Source organism: Pimephales promelas, chromosome 3 (genome assembly GCF_988280905.1).
Source record: "Pimephales promelas chromosome 3, fPimPro1.hap1.1, whole genome shotgun sequence".
NCBI lineage: Eukaryota > Metazoa > Chordata > Actinopteri > Cypriniformes > Leuciscidae > Pimephales > Pimephales promelas.
In genome coordinates, this window is record NC_142771.1 from 38077403 (window position 1) to 38100647 (window position 23245).

General features: G+C 38.2%; 1 protein-coding gene across 1 annotated transcript; it reads right to left on the reverse strand.

The window, feature by feature from the left end:
* Positions 1–459: 459 nt before the first annotated feature.
* LOC120464497 (transmembrane protease serine 9) lies at positions 460–13733 on the reverse strand. The gene is made up of 14 exons (XM_039654016.2): positions 13658–13733; positions 10810–10830; positions 10551–10713; positions 10189–10457; positions 9949–10094; positions 9160–9433; positions 6654–6816; positions 6289–6557; positions 6048–6193; positions 5236–5509; positions 3386–3557; positions 3044–3300; positions 2588–2682; positions 460–1517 (listed from the first exon to the last, which is right to left on the reverse strand). Exons 1-14 carry the CDS (start codon positions 13716–13718, stop codon positions 1209–1211), a joined length of 2619 nt encoding a protein of 872 aa, XP_039509950.2. The 5' UTR covers positions 13719–13733; the 3' UTR covers positions 460–1208.
* Between the last annotated feature and the right edge of the window lie 9512 nt (positions 13734–23245).

Sequence of the window (23245 nt, forward strand, 5' to 3'; positions counted from 1 at the left end):
CCGGAAGTAACTTTTCAGATTTTGATTAAAGATTACTAAGGTAAAACATTTTTTTAATATATATTTACTTGCACGGATTAATTGTTCACCACAAGACTAGTAATGTGCACTAACAAAGTAAATAGGTTCAATTTTGATTTCACGGGGACTTTAAAGCTTTGCCAGTTAGACATTTCATTTGCATTCTATTCTGCCCGAGGCGCGCGTGCACTGTCAAACAGCGCCTGATCTTTAAATGATGTAGAATCAACATCAGAGTTTAATGTTGATTCAATGACTTAATGTTGACAACGGAATGTTGATTTAGCATAGTTTCAGTGACTGTTTGCTATCTGGGAAGTATCTTCTTTCTTGATCTTTTGTCAGTATCTGTTAAACTGCACAGGCCCACATTCCAACGCCTCTGCCTCTTGGCGAAATGCTTCAAATAAATGCACAAAACATTGTTTTTTTCAGCTTAATTTGTTATTTTAATTTAATCATTTGTACAACCGAAAAAAATACACATTCATATTTAAATAAAATAGATTTTTTTTTTAAGTACTTAATTTATTTTACTTACAGTAATGTCCCAAGTGTGGTACAGCTTGAGGTATTTGTTGGTTAAGCTACGTTACAGTGAGTATTGGAACTGAACCACTCGATTTGGGACACTTTTTTTATAAAGTGCCTTGGTGAAGAACAACTTCATTTTGTATCTGTTACAATGAAACTATACAATGTTTAAACTATATGCCTGCTTACACAAATTACCCATACACTTGTTTTAAGGTACTGCCAGAGAAAACCATGCAATGTAATAGTAGTGTAAGAACAACAGGCCACAACTTCATGGTGTGAGATAATAGATATCTTAAGAGTTCACATTTGCCAGAAGTAAAAATGAATTATATGCTTCACAAAAGCTTTTCATGTCCTTCGGATGAAACGTTAAACCGAGGTCCTGACTCTCAGTGGTCACAAAGAAAAAAACAATTTGCCAATTGGCCTAATCATCCCCATATACTGATTAGTTTCATCTACGGTCTCCTCTCCACCAGTAAGCTGGTGTGTGGTGGGCGTTCTGGCACAATATGGCTGCCGTTGCAACATCCAGATGCTGCACATTGGTGGTGGTTGAGGAGATTCCCCTTATATGTAAAGTGCTTTGACAGCCGAGAAAAGCGCTTTATAAATGTCATGAAAGTAGCCCTTTATACTCAAATGACTTAATTGATGCCTCGAAGAAAGATTTGGAAAACTGTAAGTGAGAAGAACAGGACGGTAAACGAGATGGAAGAAAATGCTTGTGACCCATCAGGTGCAACTTGGGGATTGTTGGTGCTGGTTGTAGTTGCACTTGTGACTTTTGGAGGGAAAGGGCCCACCACAGTTCTCAGGAATGATGCAAAGCTGGAGGTTTTACTTAAAACCTGGACATCTTGACGGAGAGAAGAGCGGGATCTGCTACTTGTCAAAACGGCAGCATGGATCCATGATAGACCCTGCTTACACATCAGCGGACCCCCTTCATCACCCTGTGGTGTGTGTGAGAGAGGGAAATCTTTAATGAATTTTACAAAATTTACATAAAATGATATTTGTCACTTCATATCTTTGCAGACAGATACTACCCATTTTCAGGAGAAACAAATGGTATATTCAAATGTTTAGTTAAAAACTACCGTTCAAAAAGTTTTGTCAGTAAAATTTAACATAAATACATTCTATTCAGTAAAGGTGCTTTAAAGGAGAAGTTCACTTTAAAAAAAAACTTTTGCTGATTATTTACTCACCCCCATGTCATCCAATGTCCATGTCTTTCTTTCTTCAGTCGAAAAGAAATTAAGGTTTTTGATGAAAACATTCCAGGATTTTCTCCATATAATGGACTTTAAAGGGAACCAAACGGTTCAAGGTCCAAAAGACAGTTTCAGTGCAAACTGTTCAAAGGGCTTTAAACGATTCCAGAATTTAAATTTCTAAATTAAATTTCTTTTAAATTTTTTATTAAATTTCTTTTCGACTGAAGAAAGAAAGAGATGGACATCTTGGATGACATGGGGGTGAGTCAATTATCAGCAAAAGTTTTTTTTTAAAGTGAACTATTCCTTTAAATTGATCAATAACAGTCAAGACATTTATAATAGATTTTTTTTTAAATTTAAAATACAAGTTGTTCTTTTGAACTTTCTTTTTATCAAATACTTATGAAAAACATATTTAGCAAAACTGTTATCATCATAATACAAATAATTGAAAATAAATCATGTCATAATGTTTTCTGAAGGATCTGGAGTAATGATGCTGAAAATTCAGCTTTTACATCCAGGAATAAATTACATTTTACCACATATTTAGATACAAAACAACTATTTTAAATTGTAATAATTTTTACTTTACCATGTTCTCGGAATAATTCATGTAACTGTTATACTTTATTTAAAACTGTTTTATCTATTATATCTTATATCTATATCTTAAGATGATGAAATAGGCATCATGATCTAACAATAAACAACAATCTTTGTTTTATAATTTTTATATATATATATATATATATAGTTTTATAGACCAATATATAGATAGACCAACAGAATTGACTTGCCTGCTGTAAGTTCAAAGAACTTGTGCAAATACTGTCGCTTTGTGAGTTTCCACAATCCACAATAGAGGTCTTGGATTCCTGAAGAGTTTGATTCACTATAAAAGAAGGAAAACATCTTTGGAAATTGGAAAAAAGGATAAACATTCTAATAATCTAATTTTACCAATTAGTGTAATGTTTCAAAGCATTCACATACACAGACCCAAACTCTAAACCTACCCATTACAGAAAACGTATTACTTATTATGATTTAAAAACTGTTTTCCTCATGGGGACCAAAAATATCCATTTTGTATATCCCCATAAAGTAGGATTTACCAGGACACCCACATGTGGGGTTCCATGTATCATGGGGACTTTCCATATACATAATGATTCTATACTTTTATACATCATAGCGACAATAAACGTCTTTGTGGGGACATTTTATCCCCATAGAATTTACTCAAAACACACCTCCTCCTGCTCCTGAGCTCCATCCTGCCACCCAGCATTGAGTATCAGCGCTGAAGGTATTCTCTTCCACGTCCACACATATAGGCTGAATGAAATCCGTTAGGTTTGGTGCGACGGCCAGCTGCAAGACTGCAACGTTGTCGCCTGTGACATTGCTGATGGTGAGATTCACCACTTTTATAGAGACCTCATTGGGGTTGGAGCCGTTCTGATTTAGACGGCCCAGGATCACGGACCAATCGGAAGCATTGTTGGAGCTGGACCAAAAAATATACCATTAAATCAAATCATTTTGATTTCTCTAATCAAATGTCCTTTTTTTTCAGATTTAAGTGCCATTACCTGGTAAAACAACTGGCAGAGCTCAAGACAAACCGTTCAGCAATTAGCGTTCCTCCACAAACGTGACTGCCGTTAAACTGCAGACTGGCCATCCATGGCCATATGCCTGGAGACACAAGGGAGCTGTTCGCTTCTACACGGGTGTTCAGATTGGCACGTCCACACACTACAGCTACAGGAACAGAGAGAAAGACAATGAACACCGGGATTTATCAGTCAAATGTTTCTTTGATTTCTTTGATCTTTGATTATGCTTAGACTAACAGTAATGGGTTATTAGCATAGACAATTAAAGCGATGTAGAGCACTGGAAGAACAGGCTTTCAGGCCGTTGTTTGAATAGTCAAAATTATTAGCTATCCGTTGTTTGAGATTGCAAACTCCGTCTCCGGTTCACCAAAAATCTCAAACGGTTGCACAAATCATGACTCGATCATGTAGTAACACTTGAGTAATTACTAGTTAGTTCCAATGATCTTCACTTTATATTACGGATCCAAATAATTAGTAAGTAATAGCTCACAGATGAAAGTGTTACTAGATACTTCTGTGGGAATTACTAATTATTTGGATCCGTATTATAAAGTGAAGATCATTGGAACTAACTAGTACTTACTCAAGTGTTACTACATGATCTAGTCATGATTTGTGCAACCGTTTGAGATTTTTGGTGAACTTTAGTAACTTTTAGAAAATGTCTTTAGTAACACTTGAGTAATTACTAGTTAGTTCCAATGATCTTCACTTTATAATACGAATCCAAATAATTAGTAACTCCCACAGAAGTATCTAGTAGCACTTTCATCTGTGAGCTATTACTTACTAATTCGTTAATACGAATTTCTTTTAGTTAATAGTAGTTACTAGATTGTTAATAAACTTTTTCAGTAGTTCTCTGGGAAGTATTAAAAAAATAGTAGTTATTGATTACTTAATAGTGAACTACCACTTTCGTCTGTGCGCTATTACTTACTAGTTCGTTAATTAGAGTTTCTTGTTAGTTAATAATAGTTACTAGATTGTTAATATTGTGTTACTCATCAGTTCTTGTGTAGTCATTCATTAACGAAGGAACCGTATTCTAAAGTGTTACCGAAAAATGTACTTGAGTACATGAGAGGAATCACTCTCTGGCCAACTGATATTTCAGTAAGGAGGTAAAGGTTAGTATCTTGAATTTTCAGTCATATTTCAGCACACTGTGAGTGTATATTATACATATTTAGTATATAGTGTATATTATTTTACTAAGTCACAAGCATAATGCATTTTCATTAATAGTTTTGTCTGGCTCATTAAAAAAAATAACCGATTCATAAGTCATTTGTTTGTTCATTGTTGCATTTAGGAACTCTAATGAAAGGATGATATCTGATAAAAGTGTTGCTAATTTTGAATGCATTTTAAATTATTGTATCTTTCTCTTTTTTTGTCGCATTGGGTCTGGAGCCCTGTGCTTCTTTCACCTTGAAAATGACTACATGAATTTCCTTCACTAGCAATATAAATATGTGTTTACAGTAAAAAGTAAAAAACACTTTGAAATCAAGTACACTTTTAATCCACAAAAGTCCTTGGACAAGTTGCTAAGTGAACAATGGATGCATGATTTTTTGGTAACGCTTCCTTTTACAGTACAGTACTTACAGTATACTTACAGTGTACTTACCTAGAAAGTACTGGCTAATATAAGGTAAGTACATGGAACAGGGGTAGGTTCAGGGTTAGTACTAGTTATTACCCAGTAATTGTGGTTACTAAAATAAGTACAGAGTATTTACATGGGTAACTGGACTGTAAAAGGAAGCGTTACCGATTTTTCAGGATCTTATAAGTTGAAGGAACCTCACTTGGGACAGTTGTAGTTGTTGGGGCAGTAGTTGTGGTAATGGCAGGCACATCAGTACAGCTGATGCTCAGGTCACCATCAGTACCATTGGAGGTGAATGTAATGAAGCCTGGCTGGTTGGTGGTGATATGCTCATTGATCCAGTTCTGGTAGTTAGAAACTCTGGCATACACACCAGGAAAGTTGGGTTCAGCACAACCCTTGCCAAAGCTCACAACTCCAGACTGGATCCAGAGCGAACCCTGTTTGCTGACCATAGGACCACCAGAGTCACCCTGTAGGATGAAGAACAGGTTAGTGACATACCAAGTATCCTGGTCCACACATCTATTCCAGTTGTAGTTCACAGCTGTAATATATAATATGAAGGTATAATAAGAAAATGACATCCTTGTAATTGCATGTTTAAAGCGTCAAGTTATTCTTATGCTAGGAAATGTCCTGAAGATTTTAGTGCTTCTCTTTTTTATGGACGATCAACATTCTTCATTGAAATTTACACTGTTATGGTTGGAAGACTTGTCACAAGAAAACTACAACATGACTACACACACACACACATGCACACACGCACACAATATCTCAATGGTCCGAAGATTGCAATTAATCCAATAGTGTTTTGAAAGTGATTGACTAGGTTGAATTCCCTTGCATTGGACAAAGTTAAACCCTATGGCTCAGTTTATTTGTCTAAAGTAAAAGTTTTAGTCGAAACCCCTCATTCTACTTATTCTTAACTATATAAACTTTGGAGAGTATTAACAGCCCATTAAAACTATATGAAGTAACAAACAGAAGTGTGGGAGTTGTTACCTGGCAGGAGTCTTTGCCCCCTTCTATTCGTCCAGAACATATCATGTTGTCTGTGATTGTTGAGGCACTATAAAGACACTTACACTGCCTGTTTCCAACAATAGGCACATCCACTTCCTGTAGAGTTTGCGGTGAAGGCAAGGGAGCTGAGAAACACATAAAATGGTCAAATAAATGTCATATATTGCAATAGTAAGGTCCCCTGTGACTCTGCTCGAGGTTAGTTAAATGAAATACGTACTGCCTGAATTTATCGTTCCCCATCCTGTGACCCAGCTGGAGGTTTGCTTGAAGAACACACTGTTTGAAGAAGCCAGACAGACCGGACTGATAAAGTCAGTAAAACTCACCGGCGAAGCCAGTCGCAGAAGAGTGATGTCATTATCGAAAGCGCTGCTAACATAGTTTGGGTGTTTTATGATACTAGAGACACCTCTAGACACCTCATTTGCATTTGTTCCTTCCTGTGTCTGTCGTCCCAGGTACACAATTAGGCCAGAGGTTGAAACACTGGAATATGGTAGAAAAGGAAGGGTTAAGCATTCTCCACATCAGTTGAATAAGTTTTTTTTTAAATAATTGCAAGGGCTGGTTTATTATAATGACCTGTTAAAGCAGTGAGCTGCTGTCAGAACCCATTGATTGTTGATGAGTGATCCACCACAAAAATGGCTCCCGCTTCTATGAAGACTGACCTGCCATGGCCAAGCCCCAGCCAGTGCATCCACTCCCCCCACTATCCTTGAGTTGAAACGTGCTTTGCCACACACTGACAATGAACAAGGTAAGGAAAACACATTTTAGGTAAACAATTGGTCATTTTCATAAGAATTTTGCAACTTAAATTGTGCACAGCAGAAGCAGACAGTAGTGAAGTATTTTGACTCTGCTTAAGTACATTTCTTAAAGTGTCTGTAATTTATTAGAGTGTTTTTCTAAGTAAAACTTTTACTTCACAACATTGCAAAGCATAATGTCATACTTTTTACTGCACAATGTTTCATATTGAATTTCATTTAATACTTAATTACATTGGAAATCTAGTACTTTCTTATTTTTTCTCAAGTAAAAGCAATTCAATGTTTTACTTGAGTAAAAGTAAGAAAGTACAACATTTCTAATGTACTTAAGTATCAGAGGTAAAAAAAATAAAAATACAATAAAATGTAGACAATAGACTTTTATTTACAAAATGAAGTGCAGTAAAAAGTGCAACATTATGTTTTGGAATGATGTGAAGTAAACGTTTTCCAAAGAAAAACACACTTATAAAGTACAGGCACTTGAAAAAATGCACTTGAGGAAAGTAAAAATGCTTCACAACTGTCGACCTCTAGTCCCCAGACACCAGTATTTAAATGAAACAGAAAAGATGAATCATTCTCTTATTATACATTAGAGTACATAGTGCATATTATTATACTAAGTCTGAAGAGACAAGCATAATACTTTTTTCATTAATACTTTTGAATGGCTCAATAAAATTACCGATTTATAAGTCATTTGTTCATTGTTGCATTTAGGAACTCTAATGAAATTATGATATCTGATGAAAATGTTGCTAATTTTGAATGCATTTTAAATTATTGTAGCTTTCTTTCTTTTTTTCCGCATTGGGTCTGGAGCCCTGTGCCTCTTTCACCTTGCTTGAAAATGACTACATGAATTTCCTTTACTAGCAATATAAATTTGTGCATAGCAAAAACTCCAGTGTTAAATTAACTCTCCTAGGAGTTTATTTGGCTCCAGACTCAAGAGTGTTAAAGTGTTAAAATATGAGAGTTAAATTAACAATCAAGAGTGTTAACATTAACGAGCTAATTAAGTGATTAATTGAATGATAATTGACCATCATTGCAGACACCTGATGTTAACAAGCAGAATCACTGAAGAAGAAAATCTCCTTTTCGAAGTCACCATTATGGTGATCATTGTTTGCTCCAGTAGGCCTCTTGACCCTTAAACTATTAACATTAGATTTAGTTTGGCTGCTGTAAAAGAGTGTCAACTGTTAGATAAATTAAGAGAAAAGGTGATCAGGTGGTGTTGATTATGGTTTGATGTAATCATCGCTTGACCAGAATCACTAAACTCATTTAGAACATTAGGTTTACCTTATTGATTACAGCAACACTATAGTTCTATAGCAAGCATTTTTCAGCACTTTCAATTTAATCCAAAATATTTTGTAAAATTAGTTCTGATCAAAAGAGTTTGAAAAATTATTTATTTAGACACACTGACATCAATAATCAGCCTGTGAATCTCAACAATGGTGACAATAAAAAAGCATATTGAAATGCATTATGGGCTCCACCAATCAAAACTCATTTATGGCTTCCATCATGCATTGTAGTATGAATAAATTATGATCTGAAATATTTTAGTAATTTCCTTTTCCTAATGGTTGTCACCATTGTTGAGATTCATACAATGATTCTTGATTTCTGTGAGTGCCTAATATATATATATATATATTATCAGAACAACTTTTAAGACAGAATTTGAATTGAATCAAAATTTTTGGATCGTACGCTGTAAAATCACTGTGATGCTGTAATCATCAATATACATTTAAGTCAGAGATTACGCTCTACATTAGTTCAGTGATTCAGGACAACTAATGATTTTGTTAAAACATAACCAACACCATCAGATCATCTTTTCTCTTTGTTCATCTGACAGTCATAACTCAGGTACAACAGCAAAACAATATCTAAAATATAAAATGTAAGGGTTAACTGCCCAACTAAAGTAATCACTGATCTCCATAATGGTGACTTAAAATTGTGATTTTCCACCTTCAGTGATTCTACTTGTTAACATCAGGTGTCTTTAATGTTGGTCAATCATCGCTACATTAATTACTTAATTATCTCATTAACTTTAACACTGTTTCAGTGTTAATTTAACACTCTGGAGTGTGGAGTCATATAAACTCCCAGGAGAGTTAATTTAATACTGGAGTTTTTGCTGTGTGTTTACCTGAATTTAAGTAAAAAACAATTTGAAATCAAGTACACTTTTTATCCACAAAAGTCCTTGGACAAGTTGCTAAGTGAACAATGTATGCATGATTTTTTCAGGATCTTATAAGTTGAAGGAACCTCACTTGGGACAGTTGTATTTGTAGGGGCAGTAGTTGTGGTAATGGCAGGCACATCAGTACAGCTGATGCTCAGGTCACCATCAGTACCATTGGAGGTGAACGTAATGAAGCCTGGCTGGTTGGTGGTGATATGCTCATTGATCCAGTTCTGGTACTTAGAAACTCTGGCATACACACCAGGAAAGTTGGGTTTAGCACAACCCTCGCCAAAGCTCACAACTCCAGACTGGATCCAGAGCGAACCCTGTTTGCTGACCATAGGACCACCAGAGTCACCCTGTAGGATGAACAACAGGTTATTTACATGCCAAGTATTCTGGTCCACACATCTATTCCAGTTGTAGTTCACAGCTGTAATATATAATATGAAGGTATAATGGGAAAATGACATCAATGTTATTGCATGTTTAAAGCGTCAAGTCTCATGTTAGGAAATGTCTCGAAGATTTTAGTGCTTCTCTTTTTAAGGAAGATCAAGACTCGTCATTGAAAATTACACTGTTATGGTTGGAAGACTTGTCACATGAAAACTACAACATGACTATACACACACAATATCTCGATAGTCTGAACATTGCAATTACTCCAATAGTGTATTTAAAGTGATTCGCTAGGTTGAATTCCCTTGCATTAGACAAAGTTCAACCGTTACATTATCAGTTTATTTGGATAAAGTAAGAGTTTTAGTAGAGACCCATCATTCTACTTATTCTAAACTATAACTATATTGCAGAATATTACCAGCCCATTAAAACTATGAAGTAAAACAAACAGAAGTGTGGGAGTTGTTACCTGACAGGAGTCTTTGCCCCCTTCTATTCGTCCAGCACATATCATGTTGTCTGTGATTGTTGAGGAACTATAAAGACACTTACACTGCCTGTTTCCAACAATAGGCACATCCACTTCCTGTAGAGTTTGAGGTGAAGGCAGTGGAGCTGAGAACGCATACAATGGTCAAATAAACGTCAACTATTGCAATGGTAAAGTATCCTGTGACTCTGCTCGAGGTTAGTTAAATGAAATACGTACTGCTTGAATTTATCGTTCCCCATCCTGTGACCCAGCTGGAGGTTTGCTTGAAGAACATACTGTTTGAGGAAGCCAGACAGACCGGACTGATAAAGTCAGTAAAATTCACCGGCGAAGCCAGTCGCAGAAGAGTGATGTCATTATCGAAAGTGCTGCTAACATAGTTTGGGTGTTTTATGATACTAGAGACACCTCTAGACACCTCATTTACATTTGTTCCTTCCTGTGTTTGTCGGCCCAGGTACACAATTAGGCCAGAGGTTGAAACACTGGAATATGGTAGAAAAGGAAGTGTTAAGCATTTTCCTCATCAGTTGAATGAGTTTTTTAAATAATTGCAAGGGCTGGTTTATTATAATGACCTGTTAAAGCAGTGAGCTGCAGTCAGAACCCATTGATTGTTGATGAGTGATCCACCACAAAAATGGCTCCCGTTCCTATGAAGGCTGACCTGCCATGGCCAAGCCCCAGCCAGTGCATCCACTCCCCCCACTATCCTTGAGTTGAAACGTGCTTTGCCACACACTGACAATGGACAAGGTAAGGAAAACACATTTTAGACAAACAATTGGTCATTTTTATAGGAATTTGGCAACTTAAATAGTTGGAAAAAATAGTTACCATCCAGTTGTGCGTCACACCCTAGGAAAAAGAAACAAAGTTTAGTTACCGATAATTTCAGTGGAGAAAAAAGTTGGTAACACTTTATTTTACACTGTTCTTGTTACATATGTTACCTACCATACAGAGGTGAAAAGTGACAAATTACATTTACTCATGTTAAGTATTGAGTACTTTTTTTCTGTGTATTTATACTTAAGTTTTTAAAATCTGTTAGTTTACTTTTACTGAAGTACGTTTTGTTTGAAGTCTTACTTCGCTACATTTTAAATCACACCCGTTACTGAGTAAAAAAATAATATTAGCGGGAAATAAATCACTCTCCTGAAACTAGTGCGTTGATTAAAGGGTGGGAGAACAAACGTGCAAAGGTGATGCAGACCCAGCTGAAGGCGAAACGCCGTGGAATTATTTTATTAACCGAACCATTGCCAGTATGGGAATATTTGGATGTAGAAAAAAAAAAAAACATGTGGTTGTCCTTGAGGATAGTTATCCAATTAATAAAAAAACGTGGACGAAACGTGTATGTAAAAGGAGGAAACAGAGAACACCATCCCTCCGTGCAGATAAAGGTATGTCCTGTTTATAACTTAAAGCAGAATGAATTCCGTGATGCAGAGGGAATCCAGGAATCCAGTGAATAATATTGAATTTGTCCTACATAACACAGATACCATGTAAAACACGCCAACTGTTTAATGGATGAATAAATCGAAAGTAGAGAGGTGTATTAAATCAAATCGCAACTGTTAACATGAAAGCGCAAAAAGACTGCTATGTAAATCAGCTTGTTCTGCGTGTCTGTCCAAGTCCAAGTCCTCCTCGTCCGCAAAAACCCATAGTAAAAGTTGAATCTCTTCACGTCATGCCTATCGAATAGGGCTGTGTTATTGTGTCGTGACACATATATCAAGATATGTATCGTATCGTGAGCCCCTTGTCAATACACAGCCCTAGTCAGAGACTGTTCAGAGTCTGTTTAAATGGATAGTTCACTTTGAAATTAATTGTTGATATGTTTTAGCTTACCTCAAGGGCATCCAAGATGTAGGTGTCTTTGTTTCCACAGTATTTTCAATTTTTACATTTTTCGGTCAAACCGTTGTTGTCTATCAGTCATATAATGCAGGTTTAGGGGACTTAGTGACATGATTTAATGACTCGTAAATGTAAGTACACATTGATGGCCTAAGACACGAAACGAGCGGTTTGTGTCAGAAAACGAACAGTATTTATTTCGTTTTTACCTCGTGTAACCACAGCCACGTCCGACTGATCTGAATCAGTTATCCAATGTCCAACTGAACCATGTCCAATGTTCCGCTGGAAGTGATCTCTTGCGCGTCTACGTCACTCATTGTTTACACAGAGATTTCGGAAGTTTTAGTTTTCACTGTGAAGATCTAAACATATATACAGGAAATCGCAATGGAAGACGATTTCGATATATCTAAATATGTTTAGTGAACGGTAAAACTTCCGAAATCTCTGTGTAAACAATGAGTGACGTAGACGCGCAAGAGATCACTTCGGGCGGAACGTTGGACTTGGTTCAGTTCGGTTCAGTTGGACATTGGATAACTTATTCAGATCAGTTGGACATGGCTGTGATTACATGAGGTAAAAACGATATAAATACTGTTCGTTTTCTCACACAAACCGCTCGTTTCATGTCTTAGGACATCAATGTGTACTTACATTTACGAGTCATTAAATCATGTTTAATTTGGACTTCTCTGTGTGGACGTGGAGACAACAATGGTTTGACCGAAAAATGTCAAAATTGAAAATACTGTGGAAACAAAGACACCTACATCTTGGATGCCCTTGAGGTAAGATAAAACATATCAAACATTTATTTCAAAGTGAACTATCCCTTTAACTGATGATTTAATAATACCCTTTATTTATTTGATAATTAATTAATACCGTAAACTGTAAATCATACCATGAAAATCTCATACCTTTACAACCCTCCACAGGGGAGTCCCCCACCCCATCCACGCTGTTAAAAAAGTAACTCAGTAATTTTGATTCTGAGTAAATTGTATATGAGCTACTTTTTACTTGAGTCTATTTTTAGACCAGTTTTACTTGTATTTAAAGGAGCTGTGTGTAAGATTGTGGCCAAAACTGGTACTGCAATCACTTTCAAATTACTGTAGAGGTTGTCAGATAGGTTTTAGGATCCAACATTTTTTTATCCGACATGTTTGTATCTGCAGCTGTAGTTACTAGAGCAGAGCTGGCAACCCAGATGCTGCAACACTACTGACTTCATGATTGGTAGATCGGTGGAGGGTGGAGCATCAGACCAAAACACAACATGACAACATCAACATCAGTTGAGGGCTGCAAATTCACTTTTTAAATGACAATATCCTGGCCGGACTACTGCTGTCAGTGATATAAGTGTTTGAAAAGAACATGAATTCTTAATGTCTAGTGACATATCAGGGTCATTTTATGATTATTTGAAATACATTTCTTACATACAGCTCCTTTAAGTAGAATTTCTTTGACGTAGTCGTACTTTTACTCGAGTGGAATATTTTATTACTCTTTTCACCTCTGCTTAGTAATAACAGTAAATTATGCATAATTACATGCAACTAACCCACAATCAATCCTAATAAAACCATAACCCAAAATAATAAGTACATGTAGTTGCTCAATGTCACTTAGTACATAAATATATAATTACACTGTAACAATATACAACTTAAAATAAAGTGTAATCAAAAAGTGTACATGCAAAATAAAACGTAGTTACATAAAAGTAAGCAATAGTTATTTTAGTAAAAACGCATTAGTTAACCTAAAAGTATCCAATAAAAGGTCTTACCGTTCATTAGAAGAGAGACGACAAATGCTAAACTTAGTATGTGGATCATCTTCATCTTCATCTCTGACAACACGGACACCTGCAGTCCTGCTCTTAAATACTCCTGCTAACCTGTTTCCAACACACCCACATACACTCTCATTACAGTCTAACGCCTTCACCTCTCTTCGTTTCTAAACTTCTTCATTGTTCATTCAAGTGTCTTATTGAGCAACCGGTATGTCTGAAAGTGTAATAAGAGACATGTTAGCGACTCTGTAATGCGTAATTGTCACCTGTGCAAACTAAAAATTTTTTAATGTTGAGTAGATCGAAGAAGGTTCATGAGGTGCTTTTAGTTTTTTATAAGTAAAACTATTACATGAGGCTATGTTTTCATATGAATTTGTGTCATGTGATGAATACGCAAAAAACAACAACTTTTTTTATAGGTTGAACTAAGCATGAAGGTCAACCTCTTAACCTATGACTGTACAAAAAATAAAAATATATAAAAACCTTATGAATGAAATCACCAGTTTGTAAGGGCCCAGAAAACACCTCAGACCCCAGAGGGTTGAAATGATTAACCCTTACTACACTGAGAGAACCCTTAATAGAACTAAAAGGTACTTATTCTACTATTATGAAACAACAATCTTACGTTTGGGAGCAATTTAGTGAGAACACAGACTTTTTTTAATAATGATGTACCAATACATTCTGTATGTAAATACTAGATATTAACAGGCAACCAAACTCACAATACGAACGGAATGTGCCAAGTTTCATAGTAAGTGATTCCCAGTGAAATACTGGCTTTGGGTTCACAGAGTCGCGATATAAAGTTAAGAAAACTAAACAACCGAGATAACTTTTAATTCCGGGACATCTCAATAAAGTCGCAAACTACCTGTTGAGGCAGCCTGAGGCTTGGGGAATGGAGGCTTCACCCCGAGGTGTTGGAGCACATTTGGGGAGTTTATGGCCAGGCACAGGTGGATCTGTTTGTGTCTCAGGATACGACACACTGTCCACTTTGGTTCTCTCTCACGCATCCAGCCAACCGGGACTGGACTCAGACGTGGTTCCCGTTCTCTTTTCCAAAGCATCATTGCCGCAGCGCGAGTTTCCTCGAAAGGGAACGTCTCAGGTTATGACTGCAACTCTAGTTCCCTCAGTAGAGAACGAGACGCTGCATCACTTTACCATACTTCCTACATTCCTGAGATTGACTTGCTTTGGTGGTCTTGAAGTCCACCCGCCTCATTCTCGCCATTGGATTAGTTGACACATTTGCTTCAGACGTAATCACGCAGGGCCGTTCCCAAAGCGTTGTCGACGCAGCGTCTCATTCCCTACTCAGGGAAGTAGGGTTACAGTTGTAACCTGAAGAATGTTCAGGTTTTCCAGGTTTGTTTTTCGGATATCTGCTGGCTTAGTCATGCACACAATACATGAAATGCCATTTACTAATTTGCATATATAAAGATGTGTTCATCTGTGAAAACCCAAAGAAACACAAAAAAAAAACAAGGATCATGGAGAAAGGCTGAGAAGAAATGATGATGATGATGATGAAGTACAGGTGGAATTGATGAAAGAGAAATGAGATAGGACATGTTGATGTACTAGTGGGTCCCAATCCTAATTTTTTGTCAGATTGTTTTTCTTCACATGTGTGGATTAATAAAATTATTGATAGCAATAAAATAACTTCCTCATAGTCCATCTTAGAAAATGTTTATAAGAAAACTCAAAAACAATCATTTACCACAACACAGGTTCTATGAAGACAAAATGCCAAATAACAAACGGATATTCATAATTCCAAACTTGAAATGACAAAAAGTTATTTATAGTTTTAAAGTTCAAATATTATTATTTTTAATTAATTATATTCATAAAATTTCTGAGTTTATTGTAAACATCTAGAGGTTTGGAGTGACATGAAGGTGAGTAAATGATGACAGAATTATATTTTTTTTGGGGAAACAGTCTTGGGCATTGTTGAATATAATTCAATTATATCTGAAGAAAACTTTTTGCTCATCATTGCTCATCATTACTGTAGATCACAGAGTACAACAAATTACGAAAGTACTGTTTGTATCTCTGTACATCAGTAGTTCTGGAAATCTTCTTCTTTATTGCAAGTGGTTCATTTCACAAGTTTGTAAACCTTTATGTTTAGTAACAATGGACTGCACACACACTTGCAGATACATTTTAAACGTGTTTGTCCCGTCAAACATGTCCTCAAATTATGCAACACCAGCTAAACAGACACAAAACATTTTTTAGATAAAAAAAAAAAAAAAAAGTCATGCCAGGGCAGGGTTTCCATGAAATTACGTCATTAAAACTTTTTAATAAAGGACTGTTGTTGTGTTTAGAAAAAAAAAACCTTAACCCAGCAATAAATATCTTTAACATTATCATCTAAATAAAATGAGAGGTAAAACCTTTTTTTATAATGGTTGGTAAGTTCACACACGTTCACACAACTCTACACAAAAATGGGTCACTTTACAATAACATAGCATGAATAATCATGTACTAATACCTAAATGAATTGTTACTTCTACATGAACTCATGATTGATGAAGATATGAACTAATCATGAACCAATGAAGAGTGATCCTTAACTACAACATGAGTCATAATTATTCATGCATGAATAACAGCAGCTTTAAACATGTTAGTACATGTTTGATAGTAAATGCATTAATTAACGTTTAGGGGTAAACTAAATAAATCAGGCTCCCTAAGGCTAAAACATATTTTGACTTTGAAATACATTCAAAAAATGTATTAGTCATAATTTAAACTATTGACATCAGCAGCTTCATAAACACTACTTAAAGGCACAGGATTAGTTTGTCATTGATTTCACTGATCCTCCTTATCAAACATGGAAAATACTAAATATACTAATAATTTATCTTAAATCTGTTATCTAATCTGTTTTGTGAGATTCTCTTTTCCATCAAACCAATAATACAGTGACAACAGTTCCTGAGGAATGAGTTCACAAAAATATAGCCAAACAGGAAAACCAAGAGCTGGAAGACCCATGCTAGATCACACAGCTGGCCTTTCTGACTGACGTCATCTGAACAGTCTCCATTTGCAGCTTCAAGGAAGAGACAAGCTTCCAAGAAATGCTGAATACTATCAGAGCATTTAAGTACAAAATAACTTCCCTGTACATACCTGACAGATAATTAATTCACTTCCCCCAAGATTGCTGGGATCAGTTCACTCTGCATCCAGACACTGGCCGTGATGATACTGTACCTACATTCTCTGACTTTTTGAAAAGCCACACAACATCACTTAACTGGGCTGACTACTAGTTGGAATACATGTGTATTTGAAAGTAAGTTTATATTAAATCATGGGCTGAAATTGTATTTAACAGTAAATTAATAATGATGTGCCCCCTCAAGTAAAGTCATGACACAATGATGCACTAACAAATCATTAACTAAAATCTTATTATTACGTATTATTATAATTATTAATAAACATATACAATAAGAGTGCCATACTGATTCCTTTTCGCCTATGGTACAAAGAAACAAAGATACAAATTATGTGTAGTTTTTTATTTTTATTTCTACAATTAATAGACTTAAAAGAAAGCTCAAACATACACAATAGCAGTAATTTAGATAGAACTTTCAATATTCTATGTACAGTAAATACTGTAGTAGCACATGTTGTAAACTCTTAAACTCATAATTTGTCAAGCTGATTTGTAGTCAAGTACTTATTTAGAGTTATTGCATAACTAAGAGATGACTGCCTGCATTGCAAAAAAAAATGGCCAGATTTTGACAGTAACTTGCTGTTCTACATTAAAACCGCCATATAGGCAAGGCAAGTTTATTTATATAGCACATTTCATACACAATGGTAATTCAAAGTGCGTTACATAGAAGGAATTAAAATAAGAATAATTAAAACAGTTTAGAATAAAAAATAAAATAAAATACAGTGCAAACAGTCGGATTAACAGTGACACAGTGCTTATTCATTAAATACACAGCTAAACAGATGTGTTTTGAATCTGGATTTGAATGTGACTACTGTTGGAGCACATCTAATCTCTTCTGGAAGGTGATTCCAGCTCTGGCTGGTGTAATAGCTAAAAGCAGAGTCTCCAGATGGTGGTCCCTGATGGTGGTCAGTGATTGCTTTAGTTGGGCTCTTGATCCTTGACTTTTTAACACCTTTTTTCTCTGTCTGCTGTAATTGAGTGTCTATAAAGCACATTTGTTATGGCTCAAAAGAAAATATGATTATGTGTCGATGGTTGTGTTTTGATGATGAATATCATCATTCCCTTTCAGTCTTAACGCCGGACGTGGTCGATGGTCGACTGAATGGGGATTGTGTCAGAGAGCCAATGTTCTTCGAGCACTATTTAACGAGCCAAATAGAATTGGCGTGCGTGTTTCGCATCACACACTGCATACACATCACACACATCACACTGTGTTACCTCCCTCTGGGAGTATAAAATTGCCCGATCCAGATCCAGAAATGTCAGCTATGCTATAATGGGCCGCCGAGGCTGCCGGGCTCGAGTGTGGAAACTCCACCGTGTCCCGTTCAGTCTCGGTTGGAGAATTGGTATCTTGGGCGGGCCTCGCTGGTTCTCAGCTCGCCACCCCGGTGCTTTTCTTTTTTGAAATGCATGGAGAGCTAATCAGGTGGTGAAGGAACCTTTCTCTGCCAGAAACTGCCTGAACAGCTTTTCCCCCTCACTACCCTTGATGGAGGAACGGTGAAGGGCTGCAAGGTGTCCCTCCATTGGAGCAGTCTGTCATGACACAGGTGCACCTATGTCTGGTGGCCGCTGCCTTTTGGGGGGATTCTCGGCCCCCCCAAGACCTGTAAATTCTTGTCCGTTTCGATGGCCAGAGTTTACGAAGCCTTAGCGCTGCTACAGGTCTGTCAGGCCAGGGCACCCATGGACATGCACGAGAGTAACCCAGACTGTGCGCTCATAGGTGAGCACCTCATTGCATCCGTCCTTGCCCTCCGGGGTACGAGTGTCGTGGAGCGCGTTATTGGTCTGGTGATGTCTACCTTAGTGGTCCAGGAGCGCCAAATTTGGCTCTGCCTGGTTGATATGGCAGATGAGGACAAGGTTCAGTTCCTGTTCTCCCCAATTTCCCAGGTTGGGCTGGTCGGTGATGCGGCGGAGATCTGCGTCCAACAGTTCTCTGCTGCCCAAGCGCAGACAGTGGCAGTTCCTCCGTCTGCTCATCGCCGAGGGCATTCCCCGGCCGCTGCTCCTGCTGGGCCTCTGCAGCAGCCTCCAGCATCAAGCCAGCCACAGTAGGGACGCTCAGTCCGCTCTAGGCACTGCCAAGCCAGTTGGCAAGCGACAGCGAGAGCATTCCGGAGAGGGCCGCCCAGGATGGAGGAGGATGTTGGGGAGTTGGTCTTGGAGTTGCTCACTGATCCACTCCCTCCCCCCGGGTGAGGGCTGGGTAGAGTTTGTTGGTGTTTGTGTTCTGTTTCACCGCTTGCTCCCAAAAAGAGTGGAGCAAGTGGTACCCACACTTTAAAGAAAGAGCAAATTCCTCTGTTCCTTGGTCCCAAGTGGAAAGTCTGGCGGTGTGCGACCCTGTAAACCCTTGCACCCCTCAACCCCCTCTTGTTCGCCAGCATGGCATCTGGGTGCGGTTTGAGGACCCGGTCATCTGCCTTCTCACGCATCCCTGGCCGTCTTGTGGAGACAGGTAAGTGTCATGCATCACACTCAGACACTGCATCGCTGGCTTCCGCCCTTGCTCAGTGATATTAATCATACCTAGTTGTTGAGCTAAGATGCTCCTAAAGTTAGTGATATTCATCACACCTATATGTTGAGCATTGCTCCTGTCTTGTGTGCGCTCATCGCAGTCCTACTGGCAAAGGATGCGATGTAGCCTTTCCTCCAGTCGATATGAAAACCGGTTTCTATAAACTCGTTTTTCATTGTACCTTAGAGTGGTGGGTTATGGCCATCTTGGACCTGTGTCAACTGAAACGGGCCCTTTTTCGAAAGCCTGCATTCAGTTGCTAATGCATATGTATTTCCAAATGCTCCGTCCCCTAGATGGCCGGCAGCGTTCGACCTGAAGGACAGTACTTCAGATCTCGATGCCTCCGCTCCACAGATCATTCTGTGTTCTTGCATTCGAAGGTGCGAAGTATCAGAACAAGGTCCTACCCTTCGAGTGCTCCATAGCCAGTTGGGTCTTCAGGTCACCTGGAAGAGAGTATCTCGCCCTTGGGTTTAGTATTTCCTTTTCAGTTTGGAGAAGTCTCTTCAAGAAAGAGTGTGTTTGGTTGGTGCTATTTAGAAGTGAGAAAGGGTCCCACTGAAAGAACTTTCAGAGGCTCCCGCGGCATATGGTTGACGCAGCTGCTTGGCTTCCTCTATATGAAGACCGCTTCAGCACTAGCTTCATGATCGAGTCCTGAGGTGACCGTGGCGGAGCGGCATGCCCTGTGTGACAACAGATCACCCGGCCTGCTGCCAAACCCTCAGTCTGTGATCAAAACTTTTGTTTCTTCGGGCCAATCTGTTCCTAGAACGAGGTCTAGTAACACTGTCTGAGAGGCCTTGTATAAAGGGCATGCTTTAACAGAGACCTCTGACTGCATTGGCATCCGTGCCTCGATTTTTTTGCAGTTCCCCTCGCTTTGAGCCATCGTTGCTCAGCGAGCTGGTTCTAGTCTGATCGCGACAGTTGTGCTATGCTTCCCACGCCAATTCCATTTGGCTTGTTCAACAGTAATCGAAGAACATTGGCTCTCTGACGCGATCCCCAATCAGTCGACCGTTGACTACGTCCTCCGTAGAACGGTGAACCAAGAAGTTTTGTGACTTGATTCACTGATCTTTTACAGAACCTAATCATTGATGTATTACTTGTATTATACATTATAATTGAACTGTAAATCTAAGGTGTAAAATCCATTGTTGTGACGATCAAATTTTAAAAACATCTATGATATCATGCTCACTTACACAGACATCAAGAATCCGTTTTTATAAGCATTTATAGCTGTATTTATAAACTGCTTATTAATGCCTGTTAATGCTTTATAGTGATGAATTACTTGTTTACTAATGCTAAACTAATGATTAAGAGTGTGCGGTTATTATAAAGTGTTACCAAAAATTTCAAGAAATGTGGATTGAGGAATTTTTTTTTGTCCTCCACGGATCGAACCCTTTGTGTTTACTATGCAAACAAACCTGCTCTGGTTTCAAGCGAAGTTTCCAAACGACACACCCACAATTTAATGAAAGTTACCCACCTGGAAGTGTAATAAGGAAAAGAAAAATAGAGCAGCTTTCTTCCTCTCTTTCTGGTCAACAAAGGCTCATACACAGGACAACTTCTACAGCTGAACGTTTAACTGAGGCATCTACTGAGATCGCGTGGATATTGGCACAGGGGAAAAAAAACCCTTCTCAGATTCAGAAAATTGTGAAAGATTGCTTTTTTGGCTTCAGCAGAAATATTATTTGCAGAGTTTGACAACAACGACGCAATTGTAAAGCAATCGAAGGGTTGCAATTATCTTAGAAATACCCAACTTTGTCCGTTTCCACTGCATGACACATCAGGAGTCACTGGTTTCAAAACTGAAAAATAATGCATTCCAAAACGTGATGCAAACAGTTGTTCGTGGGGTAAAATTCATTGTCTCCAGAGCGCTGAACCACAGGCAGTTCCGACAGTTCATTGAGGAATGTGACACAGAGTATGGTGATTTACTGATGCACAGTGAAGTGAGATGGTTGTCCCGTGGAAAATCTTGAATGGTTTCTGAGCCTCCTCCCTGAGATTTGCACTTTAATAGACAGCAAAGGAAAACGGGAGCCAGAGCTGGAAGACCTATGCTGGATCACACAGCTGGCCTTTCTGACTGACTTCATCTGTCACCTGAACACTCTCTCAATTTGCAGCTACAAGGAAGAGACAAGCTTCCAAGCAATGCTGAATGTTATCAGAGCATTTCAGAATAAAACAACTTGCCTGTGCATACCTGACAGAGAATTCATTCACTTCCCCATAACTGCAAACAAAAGACATTCTCAAAGTTGAACTCAGAGCAGGTGTTGGTTCTTCTGGAGTTTGGGATTTCATTTCTTGCATCTCATATTGCATGTTCAGGGATGACAGATTAATAAGCAGACACACTATTTATGACTTGATGTAATGTCTCGGTTACATATGTAAGATGTACAAAGACGTTACTTCGAATGACGACTAAAGATGGGGTTTCGCTTAGAAAGCCTATCAACTTTGAGTATTACAAAACAAGCCAATGGCAAAGCCAATGTGGGTTTTGCATAGCATGACTCTGCCACCTCGTGGGAATATAAGGAAGTACGCTGGCAATATGCAGATATGTTATCTGCTTAGGTAGTTATTTGGCGACGATATGGGGTTCCCACCCTGTGTAAGTTTGAGCTCCCTGTCGTAAGACTAGCACGGATGAAGGACTCCTAATTAACACAGGAATACCAAAGAACACTGGGAAGCATATCTCAGTGGAAATACGCAATCAGTGCCTGCCCAAAGGGGGGAGGGGGGACTTACAGAATACACATATGACCCAGAAGAGCTGCATATGGAGAAACACTGGGGTGTCCAGCCCACAGTGTGGAATGTTTCAACATTCCAGTGGCAAGGTGGCTTGCCAAGGGAAAGACATGCTCGGAAAGGAGATACACATGTGGGGGTCACCAGTGGGGAACCAAGCACATGGAGTCACCTAGCCAACGCGAAAGCTGCCGCAGGCGTAGACTCTGGCGTTGACGTCAACAGCACTGGAGGAATTCAGGGCTTGGGGAAAGCTCATCTGAGGAATAGATCAGAGACTGATACTGAGACTTTATAGTGGGACAAACTGTCTTTACACGCGATTCTAAATACCTCCAAATATGTTTATTTCCATTTGCTCTAGGTTTCCCTCCACTCACCTGTTTCTATGGTTATTAGTTAGTTCAGTTCAGCTGTGTTTAGTAGATTACCTTGTTTGTGTTCGCTACTTAAAGGAGAACTCCGGCGAACAATGAACCTTTGGTCTAATAAAACGTCGGTACCTAGTCAACCATTCTCTGAGTTTTGTTTTCATGATAATCGAATGTAAAGAGTTTTATCTCTAAAAATTGAGTTTGTAAAGGCATTGAGTAAGTAAAAAGAAATCGCTAGTTTATACCACTAACAAGGCTCAAAATAGCCCCACACTCACACAGTAACATAATGAGGCTCCATACATGCAAAACGAAGCATTGAGAACTTTGTAAGTGTACAGACCGTTTAATAAGAAGATACTTTATGAAGACAGTTCACTTCGCGTATACAGACAGGAGCCATCTTAAAAAATAGTCTCGATAAGTCGATCCCCGAACGCCATTCATACAGTTCAGAAGTTCGTTGAACTTCATAGAGTTCAGATCACTCAGCACGACGTTCGTGGTTCGACTTATCGAGACTATTTTTTAAGATGGCTCCTGTCTGTATACGCGAAGTGAACTGTCTTCATAAGTATCTTCTTATTAAACGGTCTGTACACTAACAAAGT

Excerpts from the sequence above, each read along its gene's own strand:
- LOC120464497 (XM_039654016.2), bottom strand. The coding sequence starts at position 13,718 with ATGAAGATGAAGATGATCCACATACTAAGTTTAGCATTTGTCGTCTCT. Across the intron at positions 10,831-13,657 it reads CGTCTCTCTTCTAATGAACG|GGTGTGACGCACAACTGGAT; the intron begins GTAAGACCTTTT and ends TCTTTTTCCTAG. Across the intron at positions 3,301-3,385 it reads TCTGCCAGTTGTTTTACCAG|CTCCAACAATGCTTCCGATT; the intron begins GTAATGGCACTT and ends TTTTTGGTCCAG.